General features: G+C 39.7%; 2 protein-coding genes across 5 annotated transcripts; one reads left to right on the top strand and one right to left on the bottom strand.

Moving 5' to 3' along the window:
* Positions 1-827: 827 nt before the first annotated feature.
* On the top strand, positions 828-3,074 carry LOC115674020 (transcription initiation factor TFIID subunit 8-like). Its single transcript, XM_030596326.2, has 2 exons — positions 828-1,119; positions 1,626-3,074. Exon 2 carries the CDS (start codon positions 1,705-1,707, stop codon positions 2,836-2,838), a length of 1,134 nt encoding a protein of 377 aa, XP_030452186.1. The 5' UTR covers positions 828-1,119; positions 1,626-1,704; the 3' UTR covers positions 2,839-3,074.
* A 1,115-nt stretch (positions 3,075-4,189) lies between these two features.
* LOC115674019 (uncharacterized) lies at positions 4,190-26,186 on the bottom strand. 4 transcript variants are annotated; one of them, XM_056319943.1, is made up of 8 exons: positions 8,320-8,734; positions 8,066-8,199; positions 7,053-7,743; positions 6,879-6,960; positions 6,578-6,644; positions 5,405-5,590; positions 5,257-5,317; positions 4,190-4,913 (listed from the first exon to the last, which is right to left on the bottom strand). In XM_056319943.1, exons 2-8 carry the CDS (start codon positions 8,072-8,074, stop codon positions 4,720-4,722), a joined length of 1,290 nt encoding a protein of 429 aa, XP_056175918.1. In that variant the 5' UTR covers positions 8,075-8,199; positions 8,320-8,734; the 3' UTR covers positions 4,190-4,719. The 4 variants fall into 4 exon arrangements, with proteins under 4 accessions (XP_056175918.1, XP_030452184.1, XP_030452185.1 ...); XM_030596324.2 differs by lacking the exons at positions 8,066-8,199; positions 8,320-8,734 and adding an exon at positions 26,138-26,186; XM_030596325.2 differs by lacking the exon at positions 8,066-8,199 and having other exon boundaries at positions 8,320-8,733.
* Positions 26,187-26,413: the final 227 nt, after the last annotated feature.

Raw genomic sequence — 26,413 nt, 5'->3', positions numbered from 1 at the left:
TTGTGGAAGCCACATACCTTTTTGGCTTGATTTTATTGAGAGGGGGACGTTTTGTTCGATCCTCTTCGAGGTTTTGATTTTCCCCATGATGGCGGTTTGGGAGTTGCTGAGTGGGATCCCATGGAGATAGATCCTCCCGACGAAGTTGTCAATGATCCTGACACTGGACCCGAGAGTTTAGATTCTGACCCAAATTATTTAGAGTCTGATCCGGGAACGCCTCCGGGGTACAATGGGGATTGATGATGGGTTTGGATACCCCATCCTTTTTGGACCGTCCTTGTTGTTAGAGGAGCTAAGTCGACCCGACTACCGATTCCTTTTTGTGTATGCGAGTAGTTTTATAGGAAGTGGCATTTAGTCAGGCTTGTAAATGGTATCTTCTTAGGGTTGATAGTATGTTATATAATGGCTTCGATGTTTGTTTATATGGTGTTTCTTTTGCTATCTCGTTTATTTGATTGTTGAATGGAGTGTTCGAGTTTGCTTCCGCATGTGTTACTCGTAAGTTAGTTATATCGGGTCAGCGACAAGTCTTGGGATGTCGCATTCGAAAGATCGAGAAGATGGGATGTTGCGAACTCGTAAGGTTCGGGACATGACAGGCGAGGTCAAGCCATTCTTTGAGACTGATATGGCAATTTTAAGACCTTACTTGAAACAGGATCTACTTTAAGTCCTCATTGAGAAAACGATAGTGCTTTAAGCCCTTACTTTGAATTTTCCCTAAAAAAAGATATTTTCCATGAAGGCCCTCGAGTTTAGACCGTTGTCTCTCGTTAACGAGAAAAAAAAAAAAAGAACAAGAACTAGGAAAACAATCCCCCTCTCGTCATTTCGTTCCAACACTGTAATAAAGGCCTAGCACGAATTGCTGTCTCCCTCTCTCCGGGCTCGGCAAGACTTCTTCCCGGATTCCGTGGTTTTACCGAGCAGGTTTCTTGAACCTCCATTACAGCACAGAGCTCGCGAGCTTCTTCTGCGCATGTATCCGTCTCGCGAAGCCTCCCTGAGTCAAATTCCAGGCCCTATTACCCCGTTTCTGCTGGTGGGTGGTGGAGCTCGATCCGTGAACAGCTTGCGGGGATGCGAATTGCAGGGCTCTGAAGAAGTTCGGAGGTGAGCACTGGTGCACTGGTTGACTTGCTTCTTTCTCGAGCTCCTTCGGGCTCGCTTTTGGGATTTCGCGTTCTGGGAGCGCGGGGGCATTAGGGTTTGTGTTGGTTCCGTTGTTGGTCCCGTTGATTCCTGCTTTGCTTCATGGTAAAGATCGGCGCACGGTTTGAGCTTGCCTTGTGTTGTTGCTGGTGTGCGTAGATTGAGGTCTTGGTCCGTGGGGAACCCTCAAGGATTGAGCTTAGTTTGACTTCAGTCAGTTGCGGAAGAAATAGAGAGAGAAGAAAGAAAGGAGATCTGTGGAGATTATGCGTGTAAATGAAGGCCTGTTTTTTACTTATAAATCTTTCTCGTCGAAGTTCTCGCGTTTTTTTCTTGAGGGTTTTGACAGAATTGCGGTTGAACCGCCAGCTAATTGAAATAGTTGATTTTCTTGCTTTGTCTGAATATGGGTTTTTAAGGAAATGGAATTCCGAAGTTTGTTCCTGATTTTGTTATCGTTCGAGCAGGTTAATAATTGCATTGCTAACGAACAATGCGGATAATGGGTTATTACTGCTTTCGTTGAAGTGATATGAGGTATTGAATATGAGTGATGGGGGTCGGGAGAACAGAAGGGAACATGAAATATCAAGCGGTCACAGAAAATCCGGTGTCGACAATTTTGCACGGGCCATTGCAAAGATTGCTGTTGCGCAAGTGTGTGAAACTGAAGGGTTTCAGGCTTTTCAGCAGTCGGCGCTCGAGACATTCTCTGATGTAGCAGTTAGATACATACATGATGTAGGAAAGACAGTGCTCTTGTATGCTAATTTGGCAGGTAGAACAGAGATTAGTGTTTTTGATGTTATCCAAGGACTAGAAGATTTAAGTTTGGGTTTTGGTTTTGTGGGTGCTTCGGATATAGATCACTGCCTAGTGCAGTCAGGTGTAGTACGTGAACTATTGCAGTATGTGGGTGATTCTGATGAGTTACCATTTGCCTATGCTCTTCCTCAGTTACCTATCATTAGAGATAGAAAGCAGACTCCAAGTTTCTTGCAAGCTGGAGTGGAGCCTCCTCATGAACATATTCCATCTTGGTTGCCTCCATTTCCTGATACCCAAGACCATGTTCAGTTGCCAATGCAGGAGAACGGTGCTAAGGATCCTCAACTTGTAGATGTTGAACATGGAAAAGGCGATCAAAAGCCTGACCAGCAGTCTTCATTGAGTGTGCAGCTGTTGCATTCTATCAACGGATTAGAAGGTCCTCCCCCAGTTGATGAGAGGAATGCTGCTAAGCTGAAAGAAGCAGCAGTAACTAATCCATATCTCGCTGCACCTCTGAATTTTGGTGAGAAAGAAGTATCTCCGGCTGTTCTTCCTGCTAAGCTCTCCAGTCAAGCAGCGGTTGGCGATCATGTAGGACAAAAGCAGGTAATATATGGTAAAATATCTGCACTGGAAGCATTTGTCCCAGGCATTGAATCGATGAAAGGCGGGTTGAATGATTCCGATGAGGGTCAGAAAAAGGTTTTTCCGAGCCAAAGACCACCTGTGCAGTTCAAGATTAGGACCGGCAAAAGGTCCTTCAATGCAAACCCAAACTCGAGCTTTGAGAACGAGGGTCTTATTTGGGGTTCCCCTCGGCATGGGAAAAGTTACTCTGATGATGACAAGAAAAAAAGTTCTGAGAAAGTTGCAGAGGATTCTGTGGAAAGTGCACATGATCCAGCTTAGTTGTACATTGAGTTTGTTCGGTTAGACTTTCAACATTTCTGAGAATCTAGCAGGAGAGCTTTGTTTTGCATTTTAGTTAATGCTAGTGAATTTCTGTGTGACATATTGACTGATACTGATTATGGTGACGTGCTAAAAGGTAGATTGTATAACAAGTACATGAGCTATATGATACCAGTTGAGCAATTAGCTGTTGTCAGCCAATGATTCTTTCCAAATAAAAATTCTTGCTTTCAGATGGATGGTTTACTGCTGATAAATCTACTTATTATGGCACAGGAATAATGCTTTAGATGTTGCTTTATCTATGTTTGTTGCAGTCTTTGAATTTTTTTTCCTGCCTGCTATAGTTCCATGGTTTTGTTGAATGATGATAAATTTCCATTTTAGAGCAAGCAATTGTATTGGTTAATCTCAGATTTTGTCAGATTGCTTCTGGTGGTACTGTTTCTGGGTTACTTGGATGGAAATCTTCATGAAGAATTTGATGATGCCTCTGGTGCTTTCGATAACATCAGATGAAATGCGGTTGGGATGGAACGGCAAGAGGAAATAGTTTGAAATTATCCTTGACTTTCCAATTTGTAGTTTTTACTAAGAAGTGGTGTGGAAGAAAAATTAGGAGCAATCTTTCCCCCGTTGAAAAAATTAGAATGGCAAGAAATAATGTTGATATGTCAAAGTTGTCTCGTAGATAGGTTATTGTATAATAACATTAAAAGGAAAAAGGGGATACGCTCGCATAGACTACCAAACTGGTGTGAGTATTTTTGTGACATTTGATGGAAGACTGTAGTGTCCATTCTATGGTTTGAACCATGGATTGACCATTCACTCAATTTGGTGTAATGGCCATTTGTGCGTTCCGCCCATTTCTTTTCACGCTTGGGGCGAGAGTTGCAAGTGGAATGATCGTCGGTAAGAGTTGCGGAACTGCACAAAACTGGAATTAGGTCAAAACAAAAACGTCGTTCGCCACGAAAGCCGGGACTGAACCTGAACTAACGAGAATGGCCAACGGTTCCTTGGACAACAGTACTGCACATGCCCGACTGCAGGGAAAGAATAGTGCGAATACAGCTGTGTAAAATTGACATCTCTGGTGGAAAACGCCAGTTAAGGCGCTGGGGGTCTGAATTCTTCGGATCCGCTCGAAAACAGCTCCGTTTCCGTTTCCATTTTCCGTGAACGGGCCAGGCATATATCCAATTGTTCAATGGACCCCCGACGTAATTCCTCTGAATTTCAAATGCTATTCAAGATCCTCTGTTTTGGATTTCCTAATAAATCAGACTTATTCCACAAATTCTGTTCGGTCAGTCATGAAAAACACGACTTTATCAGGGAGGCATTCCAAACTCAAAGTGAGAACTTCCATTTAGAGAAGTATTCAAGTGTAAGAAAAATTACCAGCAGCCAGAATATACAACCAAATGTGAATGTTCATAAGGCGTCGACATGCTGTTGATCCTGCCAAACCAATCAAAATGGCTACTCTCACTACCGAAAAACTAAGAAAACAAAAAACAAAAAAGACTCTTTTCTGTAATTGCTTCATTCTTCAATGATTAGAGCTCCGTGCAGTCAACGAGAATAAATCAATCTATGTTGCAAATCAAGTTAACTGTAACTTCCAAAGCAGGTACTCTTCTCACCATATTCTTCGATCAACGAGTCTATAGTTACGGCATGAACAAAAAAGAAAATTGAAATTAGAAGACCACCTGAGCACTTTACTTCAGAGCGACCACATCGGCACAATTCATGCACGAAGCATAAACGAGACTCGATGATTTGGCATGTAAGAAGTTGTCTCAAAGAACTTGGATGACGGGACACGGATTCCCAACCATCTGCATCACAGCTGATCAAAACAAAGAGTCATGGACGAGCCTGAGCTGAGAAGTATGGGTGATCTGGTGGCGTTACTGTATTCACGACTTTGAGGTAGAAACGCCAAGATTTACTTTCTTCAGAAATTGCTGTTTGACCAAATGGATGTTGTGCCACATACTGCCGTATATCATTGGCTGCAGCTAGCTCTTCCAGATAAACACGAAGGTCGCCTCCATTACCTGACACAAATGTCACTAATGTCTCAACTCACATTGTGCCAATATTAGCTATTCTATTAAAAAAGAAGTCTGCAAGGACAACCCAAAACTAAATTTACTTTTCAACAAGACATGGAATGACAGGATATTCATGCAACCATGTGAAAAGTAAGATAGGTCCAGCCACCATTATTGTTTTGGCCAAAAGCAAGAGCAAAACGAGATTGAGGGTCTGGAAAAAAGATGACACGGCCTATTCAAATATTACAAGGACCAACATAAACATTATTTACATTGCTGTAACTACTCAAACGCCCCAACATAAGCACCATTTTTCTGAAAAATAAACTATCGAGCATCATACCTAAGGAAACATCACTCTCATTCTGAAACTTGTAAGAGTTGGGAAAGACTGCAGTGTTGGGCTGCAAGTTAATTTTCATTAGTACAAATCAAAGTCCAAGACCATGCGAGCAGACGAACACAAGGATCAAGAAAAGGGGACAACTCACAGGGTTGAGCAAGGCCTTATAAGGGGAATCATCTAATAACAGCGTATTTGATTCATCGTACTCTCCCTTTTCCCATGGAAGGCTAGACTCATGTTTCTCCCATAGTCTCCTGACTTCCTTAAAAACCAAGGCCTTATGCTTGTTTTCTAGTGTTCTAAACCTTGTAGCAGTGCAATGTGAGAGATCCTACCAGATCATTACGCAGCATCAGTTAATTAAGTTCCAATTCTGCATGGTTAGTGTCAAACAAAGATAAAAACCAAAAACAAGGACATCAGCATCAAAAAAAGTCTTTGAACCGCGCACCATTTCTCTCAAATAAGAATTACCATTAAAAATAAGGACATCAGCATAAAAAAAATGCCTTCAAATTTGCACCTTATTCATATAGAAAGCTACCTGAAGTTTGTATATGCAATTAGGATTGCTGTTGGCTGAAATTAGTCTTCACATTGATGAAGCACTCTTTCTCACCAGTTCTTAAATCTAATGCTATCTATGTGAGATCACATTGGACACAAAAATAAGCGACAGGGCAAAGGAGAAATAAAAACACAACTAGCATATAATGTTGTCATTAGTGTGTAAATATCAGTGCGTGTCAAAAGCAAAACACAACTATGTACATCACATTATGATTGGGACATGCAGAAATTGGGCAGGACCACTGGAGCAAACAGAAGGCCATAACTTTCTTCCAAATTACCTGAAGTGGACAATTGAAGCCTTGTTAAGTGTACGTGGGACTAGGTGCACCAGACAGATTGTGCTTAAATTAGAGGCCCATACAATTCCCCATTGATTAAAGAATGACCACAGTCACACACTAGGTGCACCTGGTCTTTATCCAGGTAAATTTAAGGCAAAACTGCAGTATCTTTAAGGTACCAGGGTTGTCATCCTGCTCAACTTAGTTATGGAAGTTGGCAGGAACAGCCGAAAACAGGAGCAGCCAAATGGTCACAACCATCAGATTAAGTATCTCGGTGAATAAGATTTCAGAAGACAATGTTTCAAGTCAAGAGGAGAATTCAATGCACACCAAATTTTACAGATGAAATTGTGATCAGTACCACCATGCGGAATATGAAAACTATAACTCATCCGAAAACCAGCAAGCAGGACCACTGTCTAAGAACTAAATGTGCCCATTAAAAGCAAAACAATGCCTACCCAACAAAAAAGCAGCTTATGCTTCATATCTCCCAGAAGATAATTAACCACTCTTTCCACATTCTTCCTGCAGAGATGAACAACCAACTCAGCATGTAAACCCAGAACTACCAATGCGAGAGAGAGAGAGAGAGAGAGAGAGAGAGAGAGAGAGAGAGAGAGAGAGAGAGAGAGAGAGAGAGAGAGAGAGAGAGAGAGAGAGAGAGAGAGAGAGAGAGAGAGAGAGAGAGAGAGAGAGAGAGAGAGAGAGAGAGAGAGAGAGAGAGAGAGAGAGAGAGAAATTGAATTGAACTAGTAATACTTGTTTCTTGATGACCATATGCCCACATCAAATCTTTCAAAGCAGAACTTCAGAAAATCAACGCAGAAGGGTCTCTTGAAAACTAAAGAAGAAGCAGCATGAATATAATCTCAGCCAGTGAACATAAAAGACAAGATAAACCGATAAACTCGATAAACAAAGTTAGCAATTCACCTGCCCGTCTAGCAATATTTATGTCTGCTTTATAGTCCTTGGGAGGAGGAGAAACTATATCTGCAAGAAGCCCATTTATATCAAGAATTAGAAGTTTCCTTCGATGGAGAAAACGTGGCCGTGCCGGGGAAAAATGGAATATTCCATGATGCTGTCTTCTAAAGGAATATTCCATCATTGCTTCACCCTTGCCCGAGAGCTGCTCAAGTAGCTTTGGCTTCATTTCAGCAGACAACTTTGCTTCATGCACGGAATATTCACAAAACTTATTACCATTTCCCAGTACACAGTTTTCACCTGCCAAACCAATATTTGGCAGGAGACTGGCTTGACTAAGATCAGCGAGGCCATTGCCGAGCAGATCATAAGCCGTAGAGCTATTTGACACCGCTTGGGGTGTTTTCATGCACAAGCTCCACGGTTTCGTCTTGCTTCTCTCCACGATGCTCACTTCAAAGGGATTGTTCCTTGTCCCCTCTTCCAACTTTAGGTTTCTGAAACGCGACCTTTGTGCCATCAAATCTGCTTGTAACGGATTCTCTTGTTGCTCGGTCATATTCATCGAAAAAGTGACAGCCTTGTTGGGCAACTTTGAGTTTTCCTGCACGAATATCTTTCTGTTGCTAGAATTAACCAGGTCAGCTTCTGCAGGTTTGATACTCTCAGTCATCATTTTCAACATGGAGGAGACCTGGAAATTTAAGACAAATGCAGTGGTCAAAACAATTTGGTTCGGCACAAACTGAAGTAGAAGAACTGAACTCAAACAAATTTGAAGTTTCAACTGATAAGTACGTCAACTTATGGCATAAAGGTCGACATTAGAGATACTAAAGGAATTGAGGGTCTGCACAAAGCAAACCAGCTTTAACAGATAAAGACCCAAAACCAAACCCCATCAAGCAACTCTCAGTAATTCCGACTTTCACATTCGCAGGGACACACTGTCTCATGGAACTAGATCACTGGTGCCCAGCTGCGCAACAGGATAGCGGCAAGATTAAAATTCTCACCTCTAACATCACATCGACCACCCGTAATTGCCAGTAACAGCAAATCAGACACCGTTGCAGACAATGCGCAAAGCAAAACAAACGAAATGAATCCGCATTTCCGATGAAACAGTCGGCGCTGTTCCTCCGGACATCTTCAATTCAGACATCCAAAAAATTACTCTAAACAGCCTTCAAGCCCCAAAAAAAGAACAAGCCACATAAACACGACTCTCAAACTCAAAATCCGATTACAGCTCTTGGCAAAAACCTACCTGCAATCCTCGCACCTCAGTGAACTCCAGAATCCTTCAAGATCGGATAAAATCGGACGCTTTAACGAAGTGGGAATTTGGCAGCGTTGGTGGCGTTCGGGCCTGAGTTCAGATGAAACCGCGAGAGGAACGAATCGCGAGCGAATGAGGCGACGGGCTTTGGGGCTATAGAGGGCCGGCGCCGACGCCCTCGCCGGTCCGCGGCCCCGTCGCCGGCGCCGGCACCGGAGCGACCCCCGGGCCTGCAAACCCCCTGAGGGCTCTCCGGGCGGCGCGCTAACGCGGGCGCTCCCGGCCGAGGCGAGCTCCGTTCATGGCGGGACGAGGAGGAAGGGAACCTCTGTTGTTTTCTGTGCTTCTCCTCTTTGTGTGTGCGGGCATATTTGTGGCGGGCGGTTGGGGCGGGTGGAGTGGAGGGAGGAAAGGAGGGGGAGGTTTTTTTGACTTTTGATTGGGATTTGGATGGTTTATTTGTGTAGGGCTTTTTCTTTTCTTTTCTTTTCGTTTTTTGGATTTTATTTTTGGTGGGAGAAGATCTTTTTTGGTAAAGGATAATGTCATAGAAAATTCTAAATATATATATATTTTTATTTTTGTGGATATTAATATCCCGTCTCACTAATAGCTTCGATCTTACTCCAATAAAAAAAAAATTTCATTTCATTAGACTTTCATCCATACGGCTGCTGAAAACTTTGATATGGTGGCGTGTGTAGCTACATCGGATCAACATGGCAACGTGCATCCATTGTTAGGTTAGATTCCTTTACCTGGCAATGTTCTTAATAGTCATTATTGACGGAACTTAAATGAATGCATATTTGGATCACTAATACAAATTTGGGATATTGGCTAGTCGAAAAAACATTTGGAGTATCGGGCTTCACGGAAAAAAGCCTAGGATCTTTTTAATGGGATTAGCCAATTTCCCAAATCAAATAATGTCTAATACCATAAAAAAACCTTTAACTTTAGATCCAGTCTCTATTCTGCCTTAATTTTTTTTTGTCTCATAAAAAATTCCCAATTTTAGGTTTAGCCCTAATCTACCCTAATATTTTTTTCATCTCATAAAAAACTACTAACTTTTCCTTGATTTTCAAATCTACTCTTGTTAACTCTCCGTCCAAAATTTCTCTCGACAACTAAGAGATGGAAACTCTCGAGCCTGAGTTGTTTGAGCGTCCTGAGCGCGAGCTCTCCAACTACAAAGAGATGGAAGACTTCCAAGCATGAGAAATTAAAAACCGAGAGCAAAATCGAAAATTCCTAAGCATGATGGAAGGAAGACTCTCTTAAAAGTAAAAGCAATTGAAGAAGGTCAACCCTAATTGCTCTAGTTTTTACCTAAATTTCAAATCCAAGAAGACTCGTTTGGTTTAATGTGAAAATTCATCTCTAAGAGACACCTTATTGAATATGAAATTTGGGGAACAACTGGAGCAATAATGTGAAAATGCCACATCATTAAGAGTGATTTTGGACGCAGTGTTAGCGGGGTAGATTTGGGATTCAAGTAAAAGTTAGTGATTTTTTTGACGATTTTTTAGGAGACGAAAAAAAGTTTAGGATAGAATTGGGTCGTAGCTAAAGTTGAGAATTTTTGTAGGGTATTAGGCCAATCAAATAAAGGCAGGATCGAGGGTTTTATCAATTGTTCTTTTGCCAATTAACGAAAAGGACTGTAGTGGTAGTCAAAGACTAGTCAAAGACTCAAAGCTACTTTCTCTCTCTTTGATTGCAGATATTTAGGTACTTTCATTTTCGTGGCCCCAAGACAAACAATGACATGGCATTTTATTTTTATCTTGTTATTCTTCATGAGGTCGAAAGTTAAGCTTAATCATAATTTTATACAAATTACCACTTACTAAAAGTTGTTGTAATCATAGTCTATGAATTTAATCGTAAAATCTAATATTATATAGACTTATAATCAATTAATTGTAATTTTGCTAAAATTAATAATTAGTATTTATTAATCACTTAATTGAATATCAATATTATAGCATTTTATATAGGGTTAATACCACAAAAAACCCAAACTGATATACTCATGACAAATTTACCCTCTGTTAGTTTTCTTTAAAATCTTACCGTTAAATTGCCGAGTTAGATGATACGTCATAGTTGACGGGTGAACTAGTTGGGGATTTTACCTTCCGTTTGTCACAAGTGTACCAGTTTGCGATTTTTCGTGGTATTAATCCAATTAAACGGAAACTAATGAAGGGTAAATTTGTCACAAAAGTACCAATTTGAGATTTTTGGTGGTCAAGAAATTAGTTTGCAGTTAATTTGTCACAAGTGTGCCAATTGAGTTTTTTAGCGGTCAAAAGATCAGTTTGAGGTAAATTTCTCAAAGGTGTATAAATTTGAGATTTTTCGTGGTATTAACCCATTTATATATCCGTAATTAGCTATTGTGTTAATCTTTTTTGGTTGTCGATATAAATATAATGTTATGCATGTCCTTCTATTTAATATTCAAACACATAAAAGTTCAATAAACTAATATTGAATGGCGAAATTATTTATAGACTAACACCACCATTTTGTTATCATAATCATCAGTAATGTATTATTATGAACTGTACAATAATAGTTAGTAACATGTTGGATAATTACATATTACTCACACTATAACAAGTAATGTAATTATTTTAAATAGTTAAAATTTAGATATCGCACATTTTGGAAATTTTGATACAATTTCCATTGCTAGTACAGTTGTGTTTTTACGTGCATGCTCCAAATGTGTGAGTCGTGATGTATTTTGAAACATGTAAATAGTAAAGATCATTTCATTGTCCAATGTACAATTTTTTTTTCTTTGGAAAGTCTCTTCTATAAGGATGATTTCCCTTTTGTCGTAGTTTCGGTGTGAATTTAAGCAAAAAATGTTTTGATGCAAAAAAAGTATATAAAAAAGAATCATATTAATTTTTACTAAGGGTTTAGGGTGTCGGGTGTAAGGGTTGAAGTGTAGAGCTTAGAGTTTTTGGATTTAAGGTTTAGGTTACGCTGAACTCGTTTCTCTAAAATGGCATTGTTTTTTTTTTTTGTTCTTGGGAACAAACAATTAGATTTTTTTTTACTTCTTACTTTTATTCCAAATCTATTCTCTGACCACTGATCTATTCCGGAAAATAGAAAAATTAGCTAACGTACACAAACAAATTTTTTTTTTCTGTTTCGAGGGATAAAAGAACAGAAAAACATAGAAATAGAAATGTTTTTAAACATGTCCTCAGTCGTTCCTTTAAATAGTTCATTATTATTAAGTTTTGGATCCTTTTATTTTATAGTACTTTTATGGGCGATAAATTCATTAAACTTGCTCTTAGCTCATTCAAATGTTTATTGGCGAAAAAATTATGTTCAAATAGGCCAAATAATAAATATCTATTTAACATCATTTTCGAGTGTATAACGGTTCTCATGTCTAAGAACTAGTTATACTTTTTGTTTATTTTATTTCGTACGATACCTTTCACTTATTAGTTAAAACAAACATCAACTAGTTAGAACCGACAAAAGCATCGTATCTATTCCTTGATATCATTAGATTACTACTCTATTCCTTTAATTCAATACAGTAGCATCATCATTTGTTAGACGTGCGCAAATTCTAATTACCAACAAAAACACTAAATAAAAACTAGTCTGCGAGGACGGAGAATTTCGTTGCCATAGATCCTAAAATTTCGTCACTAAAACCTACGTTCATCACCAAAATTTTGTCGGCTTCGCTTGCTATGACGACGAAAATACAAATTTCGTCTTCATATATAGCGGCAATGGGACGGAACTTAAGTTTCGATCCTGTCAATATCCAATACGATTACCAACCTTGCTTTGCCATCGTGCACGTAAAACAACATAGCGCCCGCCTGCCCCTAGGGCGGGAACACCAGGGGGATGACCTGCAACAATGGTGACATAGTTGTGGGTTGGCCCTATTTGCTACATGCCCTAAAGCAATTATGTAATAGTTACATGTTAGGGATTTTAATTGTATTATTTCTATAATGACAAAGACATCTTCATTTATTGTCCCATTTATATGAATGAGTTCATAAAATCAGTTGCAACTGAACCTATTTTTAAGGTGTTAAGAATATGTGTGACATGTTTACAGTTAGACTGAGTCTTTAAATAGTTCTTGCTCGATAAATCATTGAGAGGATATTAATGATCCTGTTGAAATCGGTGTGTTGTCAATCTTGTATTGGATACATAAGGGAATGATGAGTCACAAGTCATTGGTTATTGTGATACCTGAGCTAAGACAAATGAGCTTGTATCGGATAAGTTCACTGAACATAACATGCACATAACGATTAGCAGCATGGAAGCTTTTAGTGGAGTCAATGACTAATCGTTCATGTATCCTTAGACCTGAGGCACAATGCTGACTTCTATGTTGGATGGCTATGGTTCACAAGTGCACAAATTGACGCTTCATCAAACTGCCTTTGTACTTGATGGTCATAATTTGTTCATATACGAAGGTACATGCGTGCGCAATATGTAATCTGTTTTCTTGTTTTATACAAGAAACAATAATGAAGTCCTATGCGATCTAATTGTGACATTGTATTGAAATCCTCGGCCAGGGTTGTAAACAAGAATGAATAGTTTATGTCTCGTTGAAATATATGTCAGTTAGGTTTGTGCATATGATCATGATGCGGGAGCATATGATTTTATGAAACATTCCTTAAGTTCCAACTTGATTCCATCGATGAGCCCAACACTATCAATGATCATCCGAGCCAAAGCTGACTTTGGTTATAACTTGCTTTGATGGGTCAAAGAATGAAGTTGTCAATGAGGAGACTATTGACCATGTTACCGATTAAAGGAGTTGTTGATTCTTCTTTACCCGTTCAGATATTTAGTATCATTTCACCAAGATTAGTTGCTGATTTCGACGTGGATCAACAACATATCGATGGGAGGTTGTTCCAAGCAATTTCTTATAACATTTGATGACTAAATAAGATGGTTATCCTCAGCTCAAATAAGGTGGACGAATTTTTGAAGATAAATTGCAAGGTTGAAGAGTCATAATTTCAAGTCTCTATGTCTTTATTGCACTTTATAGTTCCTAGGAGTCTTGATAATTATTTGAATTTCAAGAGTCAAAGTCCTAAATTCCTAGGTATTTAAAATGCTTTCTAGTTCTTGTGTCTCTTTAATGTTTGGTTATGTCTTAGTCCCTTTATAGAAGGAGGAGAGTTCTCTATTGTAAGAGAAGACTTTGATGAATGAAAATACATGAGATTTTCTTTTGTGTGAGTGAATATCTTTGGAAAGTGGATAACTCCTATTTAGACATCTTTATCCTTGGAGAGTGGATTACTCCTCGATGGTGAGCCAAGAAGCGCTTTATCTTTGGCTGGTGGTTTCCCTTTAGGTCATGGTGATGAGCTTCTCTATCCCGAAGTCCTATATCCTTGGTAGATGGATTGTCCTTTAAGTCTTGATGGTGAACTTCGTCGATCCCAATCTTCATCCTTGGTTAGTGGCATGTCCTTCATACCTTGGTAGAGATCGTATTCTATCATTTGCATCCATTTTATCTATTGACAACTATCCCGCAAACACATACCTATCCATACACTTCACCCAGAAAATCCCATTTTCGGAATCACTTGCCCATGCACGCATTAGATCGAATTATGGCTTGACAAATATTTCCATGACCTTTGTTCGATCGGGACATAGTAAGATAGAAGGATTGAATGACATGGTAGCCAAAGTTGATAGGTTCATTATGTTCTTAAAATATTCACACTGTCTGAGTAGCCATGACATATTGCTATATGTCACTCATGATATGTAGGACCTAGAGATTGATTGGGACAATCAGTTCTCTTGGTTGTACTAATGTATTAGTACAAGTCCTACTGCTAGCTCAATGATGAACCTAGGGATGTCACACACCATAATTAATTTAGAATGATGTTTGAAACGAAGAGACATATTGCAAATATATTTGCAAATGCGGCAATCAGATTGAGTCGAGCTGAAGATTAAGGTTCTAAAACGGGTTCTAGATCAACAACCAGATTAAGGTTTTGAAACAGGTTCAGAATCAACGATTGAATTAATGTTCTGCAACGGTTTCAGAATAAATGGTTAGATTATTACTTTGAAACGATTTCAAAATCAATGACCAAATTAATGATATGAAACGGTTTAAGAATAAATGGGGAGTTTAATGATTTGAAATGGTTTCAGAATCAACGGCTAAATTAATGTTCTAAAACGATTTTAGACCTAACGACCGAATTGATGCTATGTAATGGTTACAAAGTTAATGCCCATAATAATATTCTATAACGGTTATAGAGTTAATTGCCAGATTAATGCTCTGTAACGGTTTGAGTGTTAATGCCCAGATTAATGGCCTGAAACGGTTTTAGATTCAACGTCTAGATTCAGATTTGAAACAGGTTTAGACTCAGCGGCCGAATTAATGTTTAGAAACGGTTTCGGAGTTAATAACCGAATTGATTTAAATAAAGTGGATCTAAGGCTCCGTTCGTTTGGCGGAAAATATTCTCCTTTTGGAAAATATTTTCCTGGAAGTCATTTTCCTGGAAAATGTTTTCCCGAAACATAATTTTCCGGTGTTCGGTGACCAATATGAAAAAGTTTCGGAAAATATTTTTCGCCGGCGGCTGCGTTCGGCGGCCGGCGGTGGGCGACCGGCGGCGGCGGCAGCCGCGGCGGCGGCGGCGGCGGCGGCGGCCGGCGACGGCGGCGGCCAGCGAACTGGCGGCGGCCGGCGACCTTAGTGAAGAAGAAGAAGAAGAAGCTCCGGAAAATGATTTCCGCTTTTGAAGAAGCGGAAGTCATTTTCCGCAGACTTAGGCTATTTTGTGAGGGGGGGAAAGAAAATATTTTCCCACGGAAAACGTTTTCCGCCCCCCGAACACCGGAAAACCCGGAAAATATTTTCCGGAAGAATATTTTCCGCCAAACGAACGGAGCCTAAGATTGATATAGAGTGATAATTGAGATCAATCAAATTCTTTATACATAAGAACAATTGCTAGCATAATTAGTGTGGTGAACCCACTCGATTTTCTCTTTACCGTTTGACGTGTGATTTGTGGTGTATTTGAACTAAAGGTTTGACGTTTGTGGGGTTGAAACTAAAGAACATCATAACCAAATTGGCTGGAACCGAAGAACATAAGAACCAAATTTGCTGGAACTAAGGAACGTCAGAACCAACTTGCTTTGGGCAAGGTACAGAGGTAATGCGATTAGCCCGCCTCTTCGTTTCTAAGTGCTTCTTATTAAATGCACAAATAATGCCTTGGTGATACACGAAATGGGTTTTTGCTTCCGCTGTGATTTTTTGAATTAGCATTACCTATACATGTTTTCGCACAAAATCCTAATAGGCCCGGCGGGAAGCCATTGTTTTCCTTTTTTTAAGTAAAAGTTAGCTTTCTAACTTAATTTCAACTGCTCGTTGCTGCTTATTCAGCATATGATCTACCCGATTTCGTGCTTGGGGAAAGCTAGCGACCCAAACTTTTCTAAAATAAATCTAATAAAATGTAGCGATCAACGAAATTCGGTAAGTGGGCCGAATAGATGGTCGAGGTGGAAGTTCCAATATTTCCTTTCGAGAAAACTTCGATTGAAGTGATTCTCGAGGTATTGGAAATACGATCAAATCTTTGTTGTCTCACAACTTGATCTGTGTTTATCGTAAATTTCTTGACACCTTTGGGATTGAACGACTATAGTTAAAAGATGAGATATCTGGTGATCCGAAGTTCAATTTAATCAAATTAGGTACCGAAGGAAAGCTCTCACCAAGCATGATCCAATTGTACCCTTTGATCAATATTTTGACAAGATTGACTTTTTGATTATATTTTAATCAAACCCTAGAAAAACATTAGGTGTCTACACTCAGTATGGGACTAGTGTCAATACCATAAACAAAAAGGGGGAGGACTCTATCCTCAACGACATATTTGCTTGAGTTTTCTATCAAAATTTCCTTCCAAGGCATTATCGCAAGTAGCAATGACCTTTGAACTCTCCGACCAAGACTTCATGGGTTTACAAGGGATGTATAAGTTCCTCCTACTAAATAAAATGGTTGATTCTAAACTGATACACCTGTGACAAATTTACCCAGAACTAATTTTTTTATTACAAAAAATCCCAAATTGGTACACTTGTGATATATTTACCCTTTGTTAAATTGCCACGAAAAATCACAAATTAGAAAACCTGTGATAAACAGAGGGTAAAATCCTAAACTGGTACACCCGTCAACTGCCATGTGTCATCTAACTTAGCAATTTGACTGTAAAATTTAACGGAAACTGCCGGAGGGTAAATTTGTCACATGTGTATAAATTTGGAGTTTTTGGTGATATTAATCCCTTCCCAGTTTTCTTTAGACTATTATCTTTAATTGCTACATGTGATATGACTTAAAATGTAACATCCACGATTCTGGCCATGAGGAATGGCTATGGAACTGGTGTGCCAATTGTGAGGGAAATCGGCCATGGACCAATCCAAGGATCGGTCATGGACCGATCAATCCGATCGGAAGGGCAACCAAGGGATTAGCCATGGTTTGATTAAAGGATCGGCCCTGAATTGATCGAGGGATTGGCAGTGAACCAATCTAATGACCACGCAAGTGACCCAAGCTATTTGACCATGGATCAGTTGCTCGACCATGAGGGTTTGGTCATGGGATGGTCACGTACCATCGCAGATCGATGGACAATCATGCGCGGTCCTATTTTGATCGCGAGTGATTCCACACGGTCATGTACTGGCCGCGGATGGCCATGGATCAACCCGTGTGACCGTGTTGGTCATGGAACGATCGATCCCACACAACTATATGATAACTGAAAGTCGGCCATGGACTAAGTATGCTTGGCCATGAACAGGTCATGAACTGGTCATGGGCCACTTGGATGGATCACGGACCGGTCATGGATCGATCACAGATTGGCTCGACGACCCTGCCGATTAAGCCATGTGCCAAGTTGTGAGCCAAGCTTTTGTGTTAGGCCATGAGCCGGCTATGTGCCTCGACTTAGACCCTGCTGTAAGGCCACAAGCCAACACAGGCGCCGGCCATGTGCCCGACCAGTTTATGGACACTGCGGATAGGCTGCGAGCCAGGATAAGCGCGAGCCATGTGCCCGGCCAGCCTGACCCTGCACCCGGCCAGTGCTGGCCACGGAACCCACGCCATAGGCCACCGACTTAGCCAACCTAAACAAGTTTGGCCATGACCCGTCACATCCGATGGTGACTCGGCTACAAACCTCAGTTTGGTAGGTACGGTCAATCGTGGATGGACATGAGAAACTCATACCCGATCAAGTTAGCGCTTCCATTGGTCTAATTCTCATACTTGCCATATTCTTGAAATTGGACATAATAGAAGGCTCTAGAATATTAGTCATTAAATGCAAGGCGTGAATCATCCTCTTAGGTGGCTAAGAAGAGATTTGATAATTATTACCATGAGATATGGCTTGGAGAGCAAGCTAGGCAAGAAACACATGACAAAATCCAAACCCCATCATAATCATATCTTGAGCATTTAATAAAGGTGTGAGTTGTCCACTTAAGTGGCAATGTAAGATATGGTAATGATGGCAATAAGATTTGGCTTGGAGAACAAGTTAGGCTAAGTCATCATTAAATGGTGACTCATTAGCCAAGTGGACCAATAAGAAAAATACACCAAGGATCCTTAATCATTTCCTAGGACCTTAGGGCGCCACATAACCAAGATAGCCAAGTCACTCCAAGAAAGCTCGTTGGACCACTTGTTAGGGCATTTAATGAGGAAAATGCCTATCAATAGGGCACCACCCCCTTCATTCTCACCACCTTTGGCTCACTTATTCTTCTCCTTTCCTCTTGCGTCCTCTCTCCTTCTCGACTTTGCTTGCCGTTCGCCTTCACCGTTCGGCCACCACTCGGCCATTTGCCACCACTCCGTCAAATTTGTAAGTGAAATTACTAATCGTTAGTTAGGTCGATATGCTGCGTTGTTGAATTTGGACGTATGCTCACCTGTACTTTGTCGTGTGTATGATGAGGAATGTTTTTGTTTGGTTTGCTCATGTCTTGTATTCATGAGGTTGAACACGCCCCGGGTCACAAGTGAGTCTCGCTCGGTTGTGGGAATCGGCGTTGAGGCGTGATGGTTCGGGCCTCGCTTGGCATTGAATCTGCATTGAGGCGTGTCGATTCAAGCTTTGCTCGACTTCAGACCGACGCCAATGCGTGTCAGCCCAAGCCACGAGTCACGTGTCGCGCTCGGTTCATCAGTTTAGCTTTGACATTATAGGCCATGACACACATACACACCTGTATTAGCACGCCTTCGGGCTTTGTTTGCATTTGCTAAGAAACAAAGATAAGAATCCGGCTTGCATGAATGTTTGTTGTGTGGTCATATAAAGGAAATAGCCGTTGCCAATGGATTTTGGAGACGTTGCCTGGTAGATTCTGGATGCCCAGCTTGAAGCTGGAAGCTCCTGAGAGTATGGGATACCCGGTGAATTCCGGATGATCAGCCTAAGGCTAGAAGCCCATGAGAGTATGGGATGCTCAATGGATTTCGAATGCCCGGCCTGTTAAGACAGTTAGTGAACCTTTTATGCATGTTGATATGTGTCGTTGTTACGTTTATTGATAAGCTGAAGGTAAATTGTGCCTTGACGATAAGCTGGAATTGATCACATGCATATAGTCGAGATACAACAATAGTATTGCTATTGATCTGCTATCGATGCAGGGGTGCGAGTGATGTTCGCACGCTGGGTTCAACGACGAGACGTTCTCCTAACTCAAGATTAATGATTTTACTTACTGAGTCTCCGACTCACTCCGTTGTCTTTCAGACTTATAGGTATGGACATCTCACCTCCTCTTCGTCATGGTATACCGACTTTGGAGTTGCAGCCTTGCTAGAGGAGATATGAATCCCCTAGCCTACGTTTTTTTATAGGAAAATAATGTAAACAAAAAGTGCCCATAGAAAAAAAAGGGGCTTGTAAATGTACTGAGGTAATATGGAAGTAGTGTGTTTTGTGTTCTGTATGGTGTTTTCTTAGCTGCTTGTTTGTTGTGTTGTTTGGGAGTTTGTTTGTACACGTTTTCCACATGTGCATGTTAACGAGATAAAAGAAACGGGACGGCGACGAGTCTAGAACATCGCAACAATAACCCCCGAAGTGAAGGCGTGACAAAAAACAATCCCAGTAAAAACTCATAAAGATCGAAGGAAGTTATCTCATCCTTTTTCAATTTTGACCAACCTCAATTTAGCATTGAAGGAAGTTACTTATTTCCATTGCAGGGATTAAGATAAAACATGCTAATCACGGGTTAAGTAAATTTGAAATACATACTTTTTAAAAAATAATTACTTGACTTGTCTTCTTTTTAAAGGTCAACTGAAATTCATGACTCGTCAGTCATCCTTTAGTGATCACTGAGACATGTCATATGCACACTTGCATAAATATACTAAGGGATATGTTCCCTAAAAATCCTAAAACTTGTCATGAAATTGCATTTAAGTACTAAAACTTGCAAAAAAGTGCAATATAATATTAAAATTTGTCAAATTGGTTTAATCGAATCCTAAAGTTAATCCCATCCAATTTGGTTAACGGAAAATATTTATATAGCTTTATTATTATTATTTTTTCTATCCTACGTGGCAATGACGTGGTTTATTATTATTATTATTATTAGTATTGTTACTATTATTATACTAATTTTATTTAAATTAAATTAAAAAATCTAAATATTTAAAATTAAAAAAAAGGAGGAGGAGGAGAAGTTAGGTGGGGAGGGTTGCAAGCCCTCACTGCCGCCGCCTCACCATCGCCGGGAGGGGCCGGCGAGGGTGGGGGATGGTAGGCGTGGGTCGCCGAGCCCCTGGCTTGGGCCCGAGATGGTGGGGCGGTGGCAGCGATGGCTTGTAGCCCTCTCCACCTGACTTCTCCTCTTCCTCCTCCTTTTTTTTTTAAATTTAATTTAAATAAAATTAGTATTAAAATCAAATTTGGATCAAAACGACGTTGTTTTAGTCTTCTGTTTCATAATTTAGCCACATCATCGTCACGTAGGAGAGAGAAAATATTAAAATAAGTCACGTCATCGTTTTTCGTTAGTAAGTTAAACGGTGTTAACTGTAGGACTCAATTGAATTAATTTAACAAGTTGATTGCACTTTTTGTAATTTTTAGGATTCAAATGCACTTTCGTGACCAGTTTTAGGATTTTCAGTGAACATATCTATATACTAAAATGGTAACCGTTGCACCTACAACAACAAAGTGTAGGCGTGCGCTTGGGGTGTTGGCACAAGGGAGGGATGCACCTGCGACTACCATGTGGAAATTGTGGGTTGGCCCACCTGAAAATTTGCGACTCGAAGTTTTCAAAAGTACGAACCAATTTTTTGATAAAATTTCTTCACGAATATTCGAGAAATGGGCCGAATAGACTGCCGAGGTAAAAGTTTTAACATCTCCCTAAAAGAAATTCCGATCAAAATGATACTCGAGGTGTTAGAAAGCTTATGATTTTGACGCCTTGACAACGTCAACGTCGTCTCCCTTTTCTTGTTTTGCAGCCAAGGCCCTCTCATTTATAGTGGTTTTTCCCTTTGGTCAACCAATTTATCTAACATCACAGGATGAGCAAAATTATCTATCGTTTTCCACTTTTATGGTATTCAGAAATTACATTCTTTTAGAGCATTTTTTTTCATTTGTTTTTGCTACTTTCTGGCCAGCATATCATACCAAAATGTATTAATAGTGAGGTGAGTGACGTGAATCATTATAGTTATATAATTTCATACTTTTCCTTCTGTGTGGGTAAGTTAAATAAATGTCATCGATTTGTGTAGGATGCATGACTGAATTAATATCCTTTGTAAAGGCATTTCTTATTCTTTTTGTTAATCCGAATGCCACCAATACCAAATATGGAGACCCAAGTTTTGGATTGCGACCTGCAAAAGTAATTTTTATCCTCGAATAGTCATTTTTCTTTTTTTTCAACTTCAATTTTAAGAAATTCCTCTCTCAATTCCACTAAAAAAAAATTTTCTCCATCAATTGTTTAAAAGGTAGAACCATTTCTCCCACCCAAAAAATGGCAAATTTCTCACTTTCATGTTATTAAAAAGGATCGACCTAGAAATAGTAAATGAATAATCGTGTTGGTTTTTTTTTTTCTATAAAGAAGAAATCCCATTTGGGTTGATAATTCTAAGTTCATCAATACCTCGCTCTCATATAATAGGTAAGATGTTTGCTAATATCCGAACGTGTGATTCAAATATGAGATTGTTTATAATCGATAGTGTAGTCAATTGAATTTATGCCGTGCATAGAATGGGATAATTTTCATTGAGCATGTGGACATATCCTCTATTTCCACAAGACATCATGCAATTATCCTCTATTTCCACAAGACATCATGCAATTGAATAGCTGAGTTGAGAGGCTTTTTTAGCTAGATACCCTACCTACTCAAGTATCCAAACCAAATGTGCTTTTATGATACACCAGTCTCCCAAATATTTGAACAAATAGCTGAGTTGAGACATAATGTATCTTGAGCACATTTGCAGAAACAACCATATGAGAAAAGGTCATTCGATTTGGCCTATCTTTTCTCGCACCGATTCCCATTTTCTCGCCCATTGGTTCTCATGGTGTGGGAAGTAGTAGAAGCCAGGAATAAATCCAACTCAGAGGTCAAAGGATCTTTGCGTGAAGAATTGCACTCTCAAGTATTGAATAGGTCTGGTAAAGTCATGGGACTTCTAAAGTTCGTTTCTCCTAAATTAAAATAGTTCTGGAAATGTGAAAGTGACGGTATTTTTTGGTTCCGATAAAAAAAAAGATAATATTTTTCGTTGTTTCGTTGAAATATGAAAAAGACGCGGAAAATATTTTTGATCGTTTGGTAAGGAAGATTTGTCATTTTTTTTCCCAAAATAGATATGCATTATTCAGGCTTCAATAACTAGGGTACAGGCAGCTAGGGAAACGGGTACTGAGCCCAGGGTCCCCAACTGGCTGAGCCCGGGTCCATCAATGCCGAGCCCAAGATCTTGGTGCTCTTGCCCGGATCCCCGGTGCTCTCATACCGAGATGCATCAGGCTCATGAACATCGGATCATCCAATAATTTTTCTTTTTTGAGCCTGCATCGGAAATAGAGGATCGAATCAGATCATACCATTCCCATACACAACTCTGCCCCTCTAGGCTTTGTTGCAGAGTCCTAACAACATGCTAACACAGCAACTAATCTTTATCCCCTTCATCAACTTTCCCCACGTCAATAAAGGCCAACGAACAATTCCTCCAATTATTGAAAAAGAGAACACGCCCCAAACTCGAGACTCCGCTCGTCTTTTGATCAGTTCATTATCAGAATTAATCAAGCACAAGAGACCATCTTGGGTCGTTTCGCTATCAAGCCAGAGCAGTGAAGAAAAAATGAGAGGAAAAGCAACAACAAAGATTTAAAAAAAAAAAAACCCAAAGCAAGCAAAAGCAATCCAAAAATGATATGAACCCCCAATTTGTGCTACTGTTGAGAAAGCCAGAGCCAATTGAAGATTCAAACAAAAGACACTTAACACTTGTGAGCTTATTCATGACTTATGGCCGACTCACACAACATCATAAGAGCTAAGATTGGAAATCCTCAAACACAAATATGGCAAGTTCAAATAGAATTCTCTTAACTACATAGAAGACAATCAAAGAGGAGAATACAGCTCAGGAGCACCGCAGAAGAACACAAAAATTACCAAAATGAATATTCACAGCAAATTGTAGACAGCTCTTTCTTTGCACTCCGATTAAACAAACATAGACCTGCATAATCCATCGACAAGCCCTAGTAGCGAATTAAAGACACCAAAAACAACGGATTAAAACATTTAAGCTCACATTCGTCATCCTCAATCACTATGTAGCAATTGCACACAATTCTGAAACACGCTAAGCGAAACCGAGTAAAAACAAGCGCTTCTCTACATCAAAAGGGACGGAAAGCAGGCTCTCATCAAATTCACTAAAGACGCGTGAAGGAACACAGCAAACCGTAGAACTGGAGGCAGAAGAGAGAGTCGTTGCGGATTAGAATTGGGCATGATAGAGCTACACTGTTAGAGAGGTGTGCGGCGACAGAAAATGAGCTGGGAAAATGATTTTTGCTTTCTGAAAGACAGAAATCATTTCCCCCTAAAGACCTCTTTTCTGTTGACGGAAAACATTTTCCTTGGTTTGTTTTCCTTGTGCCAAATACCGGAAAATCCAAAAAATATTTTTCTGAAAGTTGTTTTTCGCGAAACAAACGGAACCTAAATTGAAAATCATTGATTCTGGAAATAGGTTCACTACACGCCAGGAACCCTAGCTAGCTTTTTGTCGATTCAGTGGGAAATATTCTCATTTTTTTTTGTTTAGCAATAGCACTATACTTATGTTGGACTTGGAAGTGTCCATCTTTGTATTAGAGTTGGTCTTTCGTATATTGATTACTCTTTTATTTTGATCGTTTTCTTTTCACGGTTCAAGTTTTGTAAATTTGGTTCCACATAGTTTGTCAAAATCTGCACAAATTTCGAACTGGGATAGTTTAACACGAGTTTGACATTCATCTGCAGATTTGAGTGAATGTTTTGGTCATTGAAGCATGGCACAATTCACTTCAGCATGTAATCTATAAATGATTCCGGAATGGTTTCAAATTTGGAATGGAAAGCTATAGACTGATAATGATAGGTTTTAGAGAGAACGTTGTTTAGAGAGAGACCATCATTAAAAAAAACTTGTATTGCTCAAATGACTTGAATATTCAAATGAGGGGAAAGACTTATTATTTATACAAGAACCCCTTTAATTACAACCATACATCTCAAATCTAATGTAACGGTGAAGATTGATACAAAGCCTCTCCAATATAAGTACGTATTTCCCATATCACCCCTAGGAATATTTAGGATACTCTTACGTACTCTTCCCATATTGCCCCTAAGAAGGGAAAAGTGCCATAAAAGTCCTAAACCTTTTGCATTAGTGCCAATTTAGTCCTAAACCTTTTTTTGGTGCCAATTCAGTCCTAAACCTTTTGCATTGGTGCCAATTTAGTCCTAAACCTTTTTTTGGTGCCAATTCAGTCCTAAACCTTTTAAATTTGTGCTAATTCAGTCCTAAACCTTTTGTTTTTGTGCCAATTTAGTCATTCCGACCAATTTTGATAGGAATTTGCCGACGTGGATGCCTGCCGGCCGGTGACCGGTCACCGGCGCCGACGTGGCGCTGACGTGGACAAATTAAATTATATTTTAATATTTTTTTTGAATTTTGAATTTTTTCCTTTTTTTTCTTTTTTTTTCCACTTTTTTTTTTCACTTTTTCTTTTGGGTTTCTCCTTCCTCTGGCCGGTCGCCGGTCCGGCGACCGGCCAGAGGCCGGCGAGCTCGACCTCGCCGACCACTGGGGAGGCCGCGGCCTCGCCCGGCGAGGCCAAGCCTCGCCATGGTCGGGCGAGGCCCGACCTCGCCGGATCTGGCGAGGTCAGGCCTTGCCGGCGGCTGGGCGAGGCCGCGGCCTCCCCAGTGGTCGGCGAGGTCGAGCTCGCCGGCCTCTGGCCGGTCGCCGGACCGGCGACCGGCCAGAGGAAGGAGAAACCCAAAAAAAAAAATGGAAAAAAAAGAAAAAAAAGGAAAAAAATAAAAATTCAAAAAAATATTAAAATATTATTTAATTTGTCAACGTTAGCGCCACGTCGGCGTCGGTGATCGGTCGCCGGCCGGTAGGAGTCCACGTCGGTAAATTCCGGTCAAAATTGGCCGGAAGGACTAAATTGGCACAAAAACAAAAGGTTTAGGACTGAATTGGCACCAATTTAAAAGGTTTATGACTGAATTGGCACCAAAAAAAGGTTTAGGACTAAATTGGCACAAATGCAAAAGGTTTAGGACTGAATTGGCACCAAAAAAAGGTTTAGGACTAAATTGGCACTAATGCAAAAGGTTTAGGACTTTTATGGCACTTTTCGCCCCCTAAGAATATTCAAGAGTATCCAAGAAATCTTAGGCCGTTAGAAGTTTCAAGGTCGCCTGATCATGTTGGCCACGTCCTCGATTCATTAGGGACTCAAAACCTCTGGACCGTCATACTAGTCACTCCCATCTATTGAAATGAAAACAGAAGAAGAGCTAAACATTGAAGTAACACAACCGGATAATTATGCATTAGAAATTTTAACTTTCTAACAATCTTGGTCGAGTCTATTGGAAACTGATTATAATAATAAGATTATTCTACTTTCAAATGCCTCTCCGTTTGTTTCACGGATAATCACTGATGTAAATTTTTTTTTTCCTAAAATTGATCACTTGTATCTCTTGAAATAATTACTCGATAGAAAATATTTTCATTATTGATAACAATTTATGTCTAAAAATTTTCGTGAACGATAAAAATATATTTCTTTCATTCATTTTTGTAAGCACTGTGAGAGATGATTTTTAGAAAAATATTTTCAAAATCATTCGTTTTCCGCGAAATAAACGGAGCCTAACACTACCATACACGACAATGTGCAAAGTTGACTCTAATCCTCTGGAGTCTTCAATTCACACCTCAGAACCTCTCGAAGCAGCTTTCAAAACCCGAAAATAGAAGTGACACAAACCCGACTCACGAATTCAAAATCAGATTATAGCTTTCGGCAAAACATACCTGCAATCCTCGAACCCAACTGAACTCCAGAATTCTTCAAAATCGGATATTTAGGTAGTTTCTCTCTCTTTTGTTGCAGATATTTAGGTACTTTCCAGGACAAAGACAGATGTGGCATTCTAATTTGCTCATATTATTGTAATTATTAGATATAATAATAAATAAACTAATAATCAATTAATTATAATTTTGTAAAAATTAATAATCAGAATATTTATGAATAACTTAGCTGAATACCAATATTACAGCAATTTTATGCTTTCGTAATTTAATATA

Source organism: Syzygium oleosum, unplaced genomic scaffold (genome assembly GCF_021117445.2).
Source record: "Syzygium oleosum isolate NSW1041296 unplaced genomic scaffold, Sole_v2.1 Sole_v2.19, whole genome shotgun sequence".
NCBI classification, from domain to species: Eukaryota; Viridiplantae; Streptophyta; class Magnoliopsida; order Myrtales; family Myrtaceae; genus Syzygium; species Syzygium oleosum.
This window is presented reverse-complemented; position numbering and strand designations above follow the sequence as displayed.